Here is a 13,825-nt window from a genome sequence, read left to right on the forward strand (position 1 = left end):
ATCAGTGTCTTAAATATCATTTCAGATCAAAGTTCAGGGTGCTCTTTCTGCTGTTCTGTAGGTATGTGAAGGGATGAAGTTAAAGTAAGAAGGTAGTGACACAAGGTATCAAAGGCAAGCTGAGTTACAGATTTCCGTTGTTTGCACTGTTGAAGTATATGTGCTCACCTCCACTTATATATAACTTCATATTATCTGATATCTTTCTCAGTGAAAGCTATATAGGCTTTATTTGCATTTAGTGCAGTATAACACACATGTCGTTATGGCTAACAAGTACAATAACTGATATGTTTAGCTAACAACGATGTATATTTGTACCTGTACTGGCAACTGTCCTTTGTATGCCATAACATGGGGAATCTACTCCAAAGACCTTCTCAGTTTCATGAATTTGAGAGGAGAATGTAAATTATTGGTAACATATTTTTTTTTTTTAAAGACATCTTAAAAAAAAATGTGTAGCCATTCATGTTCCATATAACAAAATCAATAAGTAGTTGAAAACCATCAGATACTTAAAAAAAAAAAAAAAAAAAAAAAAGTATATTTCTGGTTTATGATCTAAAATACAATTTTTATTTAATAAAATGACCAGGTATACATATAATTAAATATTCATATCTGACTTTAGACATAAACACTTGTGCTCTGGCCCTAAGAGATTAACATAACAGCTATTTTTGTTTCTGAGACAGCATCACCTCAAAAAGTTTGCATCACTTTTAAAAAGAAGTGTGATTTGTAGCATGAATAGTGCTTATCGTGTATAATTTTCCTTCTTAATAATGAATGTCAATGTTTGGAGTTTCTACAGAAGTATTCTTTCTGCTAAATTTATTCTGTTGAGGAAAAAAAAAAAAAAAAAAAAAAACCACCTGTGTCATCTCTCAATTCATATGGAAGGGAGCCATCTTGTGGTTCAATTTATAGTTTCCTAAGAAATGAAATATAATTGAAATAGGTAAGATTTTCCATTATTCTCTTTCTATAAATAAGTTCAGCCTAATTCTAATACTATATGCACTCACTCTGTTCTGATATAGCTCCATGATGGTTCAATCTTACTTCACGCAGTGGCAAACAAGCTACAGTATTATGTACTTTTACAAATATTTTTTTTGGAATGTCTTCTCTATCTACGTGCCTAATGAGAACAGCACTGTATAGGGCTAAATATATATAAAGTAACACACTGTTTTTTGAAATAAGTCAGCTGTGCTCATTAATAGAGGAATTAAAACATGACATAAATGTGTTTCAAACTGAGCACCTCAGTAGAGATTTTAAATGGATATTACTTAAATAGAGGCTAGGTTTACAGGAAAAGTGTTTTTCGGTATTATAAATGGAAGTGAAAAATCCTCCACCTGGGAGGACCAATCCCATACATTTGTATGTGCTGAGAGCCACCCAGCTGGAAAGCAGCTTTGCAGAAAAGGATGTGGGAGTGCTGTTGAGCACCAAAATAAACATGAGACTGCCCCTTTGTGGCGAAGACGAATAATGAAATCCTGGGCTGCATTAAGAGGAGTGATGCCGGCAGGTTGAGGGAGGTGAATATGCCATTTCTCTCAGCACTGGTGGGGCAACACATGGAGTACCAAATCCAGTTCTGAGCGCTCCAGTACAAGAGACACTGGAGTAAGTCCAGCAACAGGCCACTAATTTGAATAAGTGACAGGTGTTCCTCTCCTATGAGGAAAGGCTGGAACACCTTTGCCTGTTCACCCTGGAGAATAGAAGGCCCAGTGGGGATCTCATCAAAATGTACAAATATCTAAAGGGAGGGTATAAGCTCTTTTCAGGTGGAACCCAGTGGCAGGACAAAAGGCAATATGCACAAACACAGAAAGTTCCCTCTGGACATCAGGAAGCACTTCTTTACAGTGCAGGTCATCAAGCACTGGCACAGGCTGTCTACAAAGGCTGTGGAGTTTCCATTCTTGGAAATCTTCAAAAGCCGCCTGGACATGGTCCTGGGCAACCTGCTTTTGGTGGTTCTGCTTGAGCAGGGGTTTTGGACAAGATGACCTCCAAAGGTCCTTTTCAACTTCAGCCATTCTGTGATTTTCTGATTCTATGAAGTAAATGTTGAAATATTTATTTGCTGGCAATAAATACATATATATATGTGCACACAGTAGATATAAACATATATGTTCATTAAAGGTTTGGAAATATGTTCTTCAAATATTGAAAATGCTTGATTTAATTTTCAAAATTATTATTTCCTCTAATTCTAGTTTTATGACTTTGGCAAATCATCTTCCATGTTGTTAAATTCACACACTTGTGTCTTATTCAGAAGAAAATGGTATCTAAGCAAACATAATTCTCAGATCCCACTTTTGTACAGAGAGTAAAATACTAGACATAAAATTGATTACATGGACCATAAGAAATTAAATGCTTATTTCATTTCTACCATAATTAGGTATCTATATATGCAGACATGAAAAAGAAGATATGAGATTCATTTTTCCAGATTTCTGTGTTGAAAGGGCTGCACGGTTTACACAACAATCATATATTGATCTCTTTAAGATCTGTTACTTCTTTATTTAATACTCCATTATTAATACTCCATCAATACTCCAGTATTAATACTCCATTGTATTACCTGGCTGCTATTTTCTTGTTTAATTGCTTGTAGCACACGTGGTATGCTGTACAACTCAGCATGAAAAAAAGTTACTACTCTATTAGTTTTATAAGATTGTTGCTTGTGAACACATACTAATAACGCATACTAATAACGAAATGTTGAACTGATGCTGCACTTTGTCACATTGGGTGGGCAGGGCAAAGCATCTGCCCTGAGGCTGCTGAAGACTTCTAGCCTACGTAGCATCACACTGATGTATGGCTGTTATTGAGACAAACATTTTTAATGTTCTTTGCAAATACTGCTATAATCAGATTAGCAGAACTGAAGATGTTCTCAAAGGACTTCTTATGTGTCCTCACTTGAGTTTTCTTGAAATCATTTTCTATCAAAAAAATCTGCTACAGATCTACCTTCAGGACCTTCAGGCTATTTTGCTGCAAGCAAACTACTTTGCCTTTCTGATAATAAGGCTATTTTGGAACGGCTGTAACTATTTCAGTAGGTATTTATCAAGATAACTTTACCTAAATTTTCACTTTTTTTTTTTTTTTTTTTTTTCTTCTCAGAACAGGAACCTATTCTCTGCCTGTATTCTGGAGAGACGTCTTTCTCTCCATTCACTGTAAAGGAAGACTTGAAAAATCAAACTCCTAATTCAGTGCCTGCCATGCTCCCTGAAAACACCTCTTTCTGCATTTCATTAATTTTGGAGCTTAATCTGAATTTAAGGCATTTAATTTAATCTGTACGTTCTCTCTAAGGTTTTCAATACCAAAATATTTAAATGGTAATTTTACTACTGGTGAGGATTTCATTTTTTTTTTTCAGTGGTGTTGACAGTCCCTCTTGTGACTTTAAACACATTGCTCAAAACGTCATAAAAGTAATGACATGGTTACTGAAAAAAAAGTTGTTTATTATTTTTGAGGAAAATATATACAATAACATGGGTGACACCATAAATTTCATATTTTAAGATTTCTGTCTGCAGAGAATATCAGTTCAAATGCAATATGATACTGAAATATAACAAAAATGACTTTAACCAAATCCATGCACAACACATTTACAGAGTTTTACCAAAAAGGAAGTACTTTGAGATGAAATTGCCAGTGAATGTTATCTAGACAGAATTCACAGGATAGTATGTTTAAAACTCACAGACAAGTTATTAATACGCTGGTTTTTTTTTTTTTTTTTTTTTTTTTTTTTTTTTGACGTAGCCTTTAAAAAGCTAGGATCACAAACACACAAAATACTATATGTTATGTTAAAACTTTAGGTCAAAAGCTTATGGCACTATTTCTTTTTTTATACAGCTCACAATTACACATTCACGGAACATCAGTAGCTATTAGTCCATTTCATCCATTAACATCACTCTGCCAAACACTAAAATACAAACATAAGAAATATTTCTTGCATATTTCACAAAGATGAAAGTGAAGAAGTGCAGTAATATTTAAGAAAGTCAAGAATACAGGATGAGCCAACATTTTTCTGGCATTTAACCCACTGCTTCTAGCAATCTAACCTGCTTCCACAAGCCTTCCAAACTGATAATATTTCAGTAACTCCTATAGGTGGCGTATGTTGCCTGAAGGCACCTTTTCCATAACCAATGAAAAATATAATACCTATTTTATTATTAAGTGGCTTAGTTTGTGATTAATACTTTTTCTTCTTAGTTGTCTCAAAAAGGAAAAAAAATGTGATGGTCTGATATTGTTCTTTTCTAAATAGCCATTTGATTGTACAGTGAGATGTGGATAAAGTTATTTTACTACCTTACAGGGGTACTTCAAGAATTAATAGCTCATTCAGAAAATTTCAGCTCTGTTGGATTGGATTAATTCTTATTATAGCTCAAAGAAGAGCAGAAGTTGCACATAAAATATATTTACTTTTTGCAACAAAGTATCTCAGCTTGGGCTGGGAACTGTATAAATAATCTCATTTCTAATATAAAATTATTGCTAAAAATAATACTTTTTGTTTGTTTGTTTTAAGTTTTAGGAAGACTTTCCCTAGTGTTAAAAATATAAGGTTTTATACAGTTTATCTTGTTCTGCTTTTATCTACAGTTCTCTAACAGGTTATAATACAAAGTGGAAGCAATACCTCATTCCTTAAATGTGAAGTACACATCTAAATCATCTAAATGTATGACTCTCTAGTGATTAAAGAGAATTACCTCTCACACATCACAGAAGATTCTTTATAAAATAGTTTATAAAAAGGTTATGGAATTGACTCAAATAAAGAGAATCCAAAGAAAACCATTATATTATTGAACTTAAGTAATAATTAAATCCCATGTTCTTCCTAATTCCACTAACCTGCTTAAATAATAGTGCTTGCTTTCAAAACTCCTTGAAATAAAAAATGTGCTTTATTTTGATGTTCAAATAGCTAAATTCTAATAATAACACTATTATCCTTTCTTTCTTTTTTCCCTCAAGCCTCCCCTACTTTATTATCATTATAGAGAAAAAAGCCAACACTATGTAAATCTATTTTGTGAATATTTGGATATGGTTTTAGAAAACAAAAGCATTTTGCTATGTGGAATTTAAGCAGGAGTTTGGTAATGTATGTCACTAGTTGAGGCCTGTGGTAGCTGAGTATTCCACCTCTGTGGGACCTTTCTTATCCTCTCTCAAGGACATGAGGTTTCTGGCCTTACTAAAGGGAAGATAGTTTTGGCCACATATCTCTCCAGTACAGGAAGAAAAGACAGTCATGTGTGAGATCCCAAATACTCTGGGCTTTCTCTCTGTCAGTTATGCTATGTACAGCCTAGGGTTTTTCTCAGGTACCTTCCTGCTCTGCTCATCTTGCCTTTAAGAAAGCATATGGTGTGGAAATCAGTTATCTATCTGCACAGGTAGAAAGTACTATCCCATAAGAAGAAATACTTTGCAGTAGTTGGAGTAAGTCCTTGCCCCAAGCAGCTAATGCTTCCTCCTGTAGTAGAATACCTATGGAAAGGGTAATGGAGACTTCATATTTCCTTCTTTCCTCTTTGTGGTGACCGGTGCCAGCTCTTTAGCTGCTGTATTGCTCCAAATATTCTTTTTTTTTTTTTTTTTCTCCCTCTGATTTCATTGCATTGCATGTATATTCTAGAGCCACTATTTTATTTTTGAAATATAGAGTTAGTCTGTAGAGTCTACAGAAATATGACCTGAACAGTGCAGAGTCTGTACCTATGGTGAATAATTACCAGGGACAGAGCTGTGTTGGCTGTTGCCTGTCACTTAGGGGTTGTGCGTACAGGAAGCCTTCCTGTATGGCTTTGCTAAGGACTTTTACGCTGGAGAGCCAAGGTTTAGTTATAATGAGATGAGGTAGCTATCTACTTCAGCCTGATGAATGTGGTCTATTTTAGATGTAGGAGAAGCCCTACTAGATACCATCTCCTTTAAGCATCATGTCCTTGATACTGTTTCTGCCTCTCCACTACTTCTTTTGCAGGAACAGGTTAGACTACAGTCAGATAAATACTGGAGAGTACCTTTCCATTCCTACCCCTTTGTAATCTAATTCCCTGCTACTTTATTATACAGTTACAAAAGAATCAATGCCCACACTAATCTTAACTGATGACGCTGTTGGTTCCAGCTTTGTATAGAGGGCTGGCATGCCTATTGGTATTTTTGAGCTTTTCCCATAGTCAGTAGTCAGAATTTTCTTAGAATCTCAAATGACATTTCTCTCTTTCTTTGCCATGTGACTTTACGCTAAATAATTTGGGATTAATCAAAATGAAGTTTAAATTTCTTCTGAAATTTCTTCTGATAAACACGTTATTTAGTGGACTGCAGAGGCTTCTGTTACCTTGGCAAATGTTATGATTTCAGAAAAAAAAAAATCAAAACCATCAGCACAGGAAAGATCTTAGTTCAATTACATCAAAGTGGAAAACATTTACTTACCTCTGAACAGCAGGATGACATGCCAAATGTTTTGTACATTTGAAAACATCATTATGGAACCATTTTTAATTTCCCCCTCTGTTAGAAATACTTTGGATATTAACTGATTACTAAATAATAAAAAAACTTTCACCAATACTGTAGGGTTTTAATGGTTTAAACATTTAACTCTTTATTTTCAATATGCCTTGTTAGAAGACTGAACATTATATGTAAATCTTCCTTATAGAGGTAGGGAATGCTCAGCTTCCCAGCCTATGAAAGGGAAATATAGCTACATAAAGGAAGGCATATCCTTTTATTCTTTGCACTGGCCAGAATTCTTTCTTTGAGAGGGAAGAAGAAAGGCCCTTTTCTTCTTTCTTCTCCTCATACTTCATGACTGAAAAGATGTGTGCTAAGACACAACACTAAGCACTAGATACAGTCAGCCATCTACAGGTCTCATTTCTTTAAAATATAATATATAGGTAATTATATATATATATATATATATATTTTCTTAGATTAGCATACTCCAGTCAAAGAGAAATATGACACAAGGGTTATTACCCCTCACTGCAAGGAACTTGTCCTTCTTGCTTAACAGTTCTACATTCCTTTTGACTCTCTCATGTTTTGCCAGTGTTGTAATCCAATCTCTTTTTTATCACTCTCAAGATTTCCTGTATGAAAGCAGATATTTTTCAGCCCTAAAGAGTGGAGAAAGAAATTAGGGCTAATTTTTTTTTTTTTTTAGCTCTGCATTACTCAAATTAGTTAACATTTTCAAAACAAGGTAGTGCTCCATGTGCAAGAGCTCAGCTGTTTTAGAGGGAAAAAATGTGAGATAAGCCTGCTAGATAATGCGCTTTTTTTTTTTTTTTTTTTTAACAATTGCCTTTTGATTATGAATCTAGTACTTCAAACAGCCCTTAAGAAAAATACTGACTTCACTGGTAGCAGAAATAAATTAACATCCCTTTTCATATCATACAGTTTATAACAATTTAAAGGAAAGAAATATAGCCAACTGAAATGTCAGCTATTAATTCATGGATCAGCATCCGTGTTTGTAAATGAACAGGATTTTTTTGGAACATGCACATAAGGAAATAAAAAAGAAAAGAAAACACCACCTCACCAAATAATAATTGTTTTAAGTGAATTGAATTAATTTCAGATCATAAATGAAGCACAACTATAAAAAATAATACTGTTTTAAAAACAGTGGAGGAGTATACATCTTTCTGAAACAGCTGAACAAAATCTGAGAGCTACTATTTTAGAATCTCCCTAACTAATCCTTGGAGGAAAACAACAACAAACTCAACCAAACCCAGGGTTGCTATGTTATAATCCTCAGTGTGGAGTTACATTGCTTCTATTACTTCATATGCAACATGCCTTTGGCAGTGCACCAGATGTTTGCCTCCAGCTGTATTTTGCTTTTGTATACACATTCTGAGCAATAACAAAAGCAAAAATTTAAAACACGTTCAAAACAAAAATATTTTGCAATGAGAAACAGCCTCAGCTACTGGACTTAAAGTAACGAGTAATTTTAAATATGAGATTTATATCTTAGCATGTTTCTGTTTTTTAATGGACAAGATTGGTAAGAGTAAACACTTGCCTGCAAGCTATGTCATAATTGAGATCTATTGTGTTATAATTAAAAAGAAAAAACAAACAAACAACAACAACAACAAAAACACTTATGTGACTTATTTAATACTAAAAAGGGAAAATGTCCGAGTTCTAACAGTTTTTATCCTATTTGTTATATGAAGTGCAATAAATGCAAAAGACCATTCAGATCCTTTTTCATGTTTCAGAAGAGTTACAATTTTTTAAAAAGTTTTGAAGTACTTCTTAATATCTAAATCATATAAATATACTTCAAAGAATGCTACAGAAAACTTGATGCACTCTTAAATTCAACCTTCTGTGACATATATAACATATAGGAAATCTATATCGATAAACAGAGGTGTACCCATCCTCCTAATATTTCAGGTGAAGCAGTTGATTATTTGCTTTTAGTTTTGGTTCAAGATCTGTTTGCACTGAATTAATATAAAGCATTGCAAAATTTTGTTGTAGTTTGTCTATCTCCAATGCTTTATGAGTTTTATCAATTAAGAAAAAACTTTGAACATATAAAAAGGATTTTAAAAAGATTCAGTTATCAAATTGTAGGTAATTACAAGAAAGAAAAAGTCCTTTAGAGGAATCAATACTTTGCAAAAGTTGATATATTTTCCATGTGATAAGCAGACTATCATGCTGTAAATACCTTGGGCTGGCTGAGATTATTTCAACACACACTTTCCAGGGAATTGATAATATGAAATTTATTGAATAAATTATACAAGTTAAATGTGCCAACTGTGCTCATTGCAAAACCTCAGATCCTGTCCTTAAGACAAGTCCTTAAAAATCTAAATTCAAATAAGTAATTTGTCTTTATGCTTTAAAATTGAAATAAAGGTGGGATTTTACCTAGAGTATGCTGGATCCTTTTTTTTTTTTTTTTAGTACTGTACAATTGTACCACTATGTAACAGTATGTATAAACACTTGGCAGTAAAGCTTCAGTAGAGAGTGATTTACAATGACTTAATGTTTAGTTTGACACAGAATGTTTGCAGCAGCAGATGTGTCTTTGTTGTCAGTCTTCTATTCCACTCTGGCTGGATATTGCAATCCATGCAGGATTTTTAGGTCTCCCAATTGCTCCTCACTTAGTCTCCTAACAGAAGGCCTCCTGTTGATCACGGCAGGATCTGTATAGACTGCAAGCCCCTTGTTACTGGTGAATGTCTTCATGCCTGATGATTTTGTAAATTACCCAGTAAAAAATATTGAAAATCAGAAAGGCTAATGGGAAACAAGCTCTGGAAATTGTGTCTATCTTCTTGGCTCGGTCGATGAATACCTTTCTCATCTCATCAGGGCTCTTTGGTGTAGCTTGAGCAGGATTATTAGGCCCCTTCTGTGATACTCCATCTTTTGCTTGAAGACATGGCCCCATTCCATATGCTGCTGTAAAACTGAATTGGCTTTCCCGTACATCATCATCCTGTTGTATAAAAAAGAGAAAAAAAAAAAAAAAAAAAGGCAAGATTTTTTTAGAGATATTTTATTTTATTTTTTAAATATATTTTTTAATTTTATTTTTTTTTACTGAAACCATAGCAACCACTAAATACCAGGTCTTGCATCTTTACCACAGTGACTTTTTGTTTTAACTGGTTGAAATTTCTGCCCTATCAAAGTGTCTGTGAAAATACGTCATCAGATTTAACAAGCCCAGAATTTTTCTACTTTATTATAGCCTCCATAATCTATTTAGAGAAAAGACAAAGCCTGGTAAACTGATTTACTAGCTTAGGAAACTAATGGTAGTCAACACACAACTTCTGATTGATTCTGATTGGTTTTCATTTTCCCCATTCACAGTAAACATATGCAGTCTTCAACTGGGCAAGTTTCACATTGGTCTTTCAGACAACAGCCATTTATTCTATGTTGCTTGACAGTATGGGATGGCCTTGAGAGATACAAGCAGTAACAATGTTCAAGTTAATAATAATAGTGAGAACTCTGCCTGTTTGATTGTGTACGTTAGTTAATCTTACTCATATGCCTTCATTCTACTGTGCCCTGTATGTCAGATAAGCAGAAAAGTATGTAAAGTGCTTTATAATAGAATAGAAACAGTACTAAACGATTTAAAATAAAGTTAATATATTAAAAATATTTTAAATAAGCTTTAAAATAAAATGAATGAAAGCTAAAGGTCAGATTTTTCTTTTGAACTATTCTCTTAACAAGTAAAGTGCAATCTGGCAAAGACATTCTGAATTCAGTGAGCTATAACTGAAAAAAGTGATTTTAAATCACAAAAACAAAAGTAGGTGAAAAAGTATTTTCATAGCATGCATTTCTAGAACGTGTTTTTTGTTTAGAGACACATTTTATACTTCTCTTTACCTAGTTGTAAATATTAATAAAGAAGGTACAAATGCAGGGTAAAGCCAGAGCCAAATTTTGGTTTGAAATACATTCCAACATATTCTCTAACTATGTATGCTACTCAAGGATAGTTCTATGATTTTGATGACATTCACTTTATTTTTTATTTTTATTTTTTAATGACAAATTTTAAATTCATTTAATGACAAATTTTAAATTCAGGGATATGAAGAGATTTGTTATTACTTAAATAAGTATTTTGGAAAATCATTCTCATAAATAATAAAAAAGCTGAGCAGCAGTTTTTTACTGTTGAAAGAGAATTTTTCTGTTAAAAGATAATTTTTGATATTTTGAAACTCTTCCCAGATTAAAATAAAATAAAAAGGTAAAAAACTATTGTTTAATGAAGCAAGTCAAATAATTAGTGTTTTGGTTTAGTAATTCTGAAACATTTTTCTTTTATTTAAACCTCTTACGCTTTAAATGTAATTTCTCAGCGAACACTTTAAATCCAAACTTCCAATGTTTTGGATGCCTGTGGCATTTTGAAAATTCAAAAAATGTTTTTGAATGGAGAATTAACTGTAAACATATTTAATGTTTTAATTAAGCGGACCTTGCTAGAAGAAACATAGTTAATGTATTTGTTTTAAAAAAATACAGAGAAGCTTATTGCCAACATTAGCTGAATCATTTATCTACAAGAAAATGAAGATAAATTACTGTTTGAAGTGAACTGGTTGGCACACAGCACGAACATCCAGCATGGCTGTAGTTATCACCAAATTGTTATACTTTTTCATATATGTACATTGCATAAACTTATAGACTACTATAGTTCACTGAAACTACTGTATATTGAATATGTATTGTAATTCTCACATAAAAAATCTAAGAAGAAAAATAAAGAAAAATCAACATGAAAGCAAAGGAGGAGGAAAAATCACCGACTTAATTCAATATGGAGATGAATAAGAGAAATACAAAATGATGGGATGATTTTTTGATGACGTGATTAAACAAATAGCTAATTACTACAGCAGACTTCCTTTCCTCTCAGAAAGGAATGGGAAATAACATCTTATATTAGATAGTATCTGTATTCCAGAAGAGTTGCAATGGTCATTCCAGTTAACAGAATTTACAAATACATAGAGTGTGAGATTTTTTTTTTATTTTTTTTTCTAAACTGTCCATTTAAGCAACTTTAACCATAACAAATCTGTGATTCAGGGTTTTGATCTCTTTATGCTTCTCCAGAAAATAATGCTTATGATTGTGTCAGCTCAAAATAATTATAAAATAATTCTGCGGAGTATCAGCTCTCTGTTGGATGAGTTTTTTAGGATGAGGCACTCTGCTTTGAGTTTACCATCTCTGCTCTATCCTTACCTGAATTGAGTGATCCCATAAATGGTTTTAAAGGACAGGTCTCTGCTTATTTTTTTGCTTGCAGACAACCTGAACTTAGTCTGCAAGCAGACTGCTTGGAAACACTGTCTGCTGTTGAGGAGGTGATGTGATGGTCCTTCTAGGAATCTACTGTTTCTGCCCAGTGTCTGTTGGATGATGTTTTTGATGAGGGCAGGTTGGATAGTTGGAGTCTGCCAAGTCAGACCAAAGTGCAAGGGCAATAATAAATATGCAGGAAAGGGCACCTTCCAGAGCATTGTAACATGCCAGGTACCACCACAATTTTTTTCTGGGATACCAGCTGGTGTATCCAGGTGTAGTTCTGCAAGTTGTTCAGCAGGTTGATAATGCAGAAAAAGCATTAATTTGGTCTCAGGTTCGTATCTAAGGTTGCCCTTGAAAAGCAGGAAAGATGAAGTTACTATTGTTGTTGATAACAACTTTTGAGTGCTGTTTCGTAGGCATTTATATAAAATTACAGTGACACCCCATTTGTTTTTATGAATTGACTTGGCAACAATCCCTCATTTTGACTAGAAGTACTTCTGATAATCCATGTGTCTGAGGCCACAGCTATTAAAATCATATAATGGATAAATAATAAAAACCCTGTACTTCCTTGTTGAGCATCTAGACAGTGAAACTTCCTGAAAAAGTCCATTGCATTTTGGTTTATTAATTTTTTTAATGCAATAAGAAAACATTTTAAAAAACATTATTTTGGTCTGTTGTGTATTTGATTAGTTCATAATCAATAAATAAAAATATTTTTTTTCTTTTTGATTTTTGATAAAGCTTTTACAGTTTTAGTAGGAAAGACCTTCAATAAAGCTTTGCTACGAATGTGATTTTCACACATCCTACGTTGAAGCTAACAATTTGAAAGTTATTCTGCGTACAGGTACATGTAAATATTTCACTGTCACTATCAAAATTACTGACATTAAATAATGGTAATAATTTCAGATAACATTTCTTATTTAGAAAACTAGAATTCTTTCAAGGCCTAAAGGAAATAATTTCAATTAGTTTATTTTCTTATCAACAGTATTCTGCAAAATACTCAGCTATAAAGTAATTGAAAACTTTTGGTTTCTGTGGCCTTTTGACTATGCTGGTTTTGGTTCATATATTTAATAATACATTTCTCTCTAAGAATAATATACATAAATACTAACAATATCTCTGTAGCATTTTGACCATAGGTTTTGGTAACAGCTTGAGGATTTATTTTAAGCTATGGCTTTGGTTATTTGAACAGTATATTTTTATTGTTTATAAAAATATACAATTTTTAGTATTATATAGTGCAGAGTATTGAATTGCTCTGCATTGCAAACAACTTGGTCTTAAATACTAATCTCATACCAGCTGATTTCTCCTTGAACTGATGTCACTGTTCCTTTGAAGTTGCAGAAAGTAAGATTTTAATATCATGTTTTAAACCAGATTTAAACAGATTAAAATGTATTACAAAATTAACAAGACAGGTACCTTTCTTAACATTTCACGTCATCACATACAGGTAGCAATGAAGGTGTATGGAATCCACATGGGAAGACATTATTTCAGACAAAAGAACAGGGCCTCTGTTAATGATTGGATATCACATTTTGACAAATGGGACATCTTCTTCATAGTTTACCCTTAAATTTGTACTGTAGATTTGAGGCAAAGTCCCGTCTATAGGTCCTGCACATCTCAAGCCATTGCTATGTTGCAATGATTCATTGATTTCATTTCCATCAAGAACTCCCTCAAAATACTTTCATCAAAACGGATGAGTTGACCAAAAAGAAAACAAAAGAAAAAAGGTGTGATTACCATTAAAGACAATCAGGTTTGCATGCCTATTTTCCTCACAAAAGATACTGTGATCTTTAGATTTGAAAATAGAATT

General features: G+C 33.1%; 1 protein-coding gene and 1 long non-coding RNA gene across 3 annotated transcripts in view; both read right to left on the reverse strand.

Annotated features, from left to right (window-relative positions):
• Nucleotides 1-2,403: 2,403 nt before the first annotated feature.
• On the reverse strand, nucleotides 2,404-3,472 carry LOC118166442. Its single transcript, XR_004750502.1, has 2 exons — nucleotides 2,611-3,472; nucleotides 2,404-2,570 (listed from the first exon to the last, which is right to left on the reverse strand). It is a non-coding gene; the product is annotated as an uncharacterized LOC118166442 (long non-coding RNA).
• A 4,766-nt stretch (nucleotides 3,473-8,238) lies between these two features.
• The window catches only part of GLRA3 (glycine receptor alpha 3), an 86,147-nt gene continuing 80,560 nt past the window's right edge, over nucleotides 8,239-13,825 (reverse strand). Inside the window, exons 9-10 of one of the 2 annotated variants that reach the window (XM_035325363.1) lie at nucleotides 13,571-13,690; nucleotides 8,239-9,613 (exon numbers count right to left, since the gene is read on the reverse strand). In XM_035325363.1, coding sequence (XP_035181254.1) covers nucleotides 9,341-9,613; nucleotides 13,571-13,690 — 393 coding nt within the window. In that variant the 3' untranslated portion in view covers nucleotides 8,239-9,340. The remainder of the gene's footprint in view (nucleotides 9,614-13,570; nucleotides 13,691-13,825) is intronic. The other variant, XM_035325365.1, reaches the window with a different exon arrangement.

The sequence above is a fragment of the Oxyura jamaicensis genome, chromosome 4 (assembly GCF_011077185.1).
Source record: "Oxyura jamaicensis isolate SHBP4307 breed ruddy duck chromosome 4, BPBGC_Ojam_1.0, whole genome shotgun sequence".
NCBI lineage: Eukaryota > Metazoa > Chordata > Aves > Anseriformes > Anatidae > Oxyura > Oxyura jamaicensis.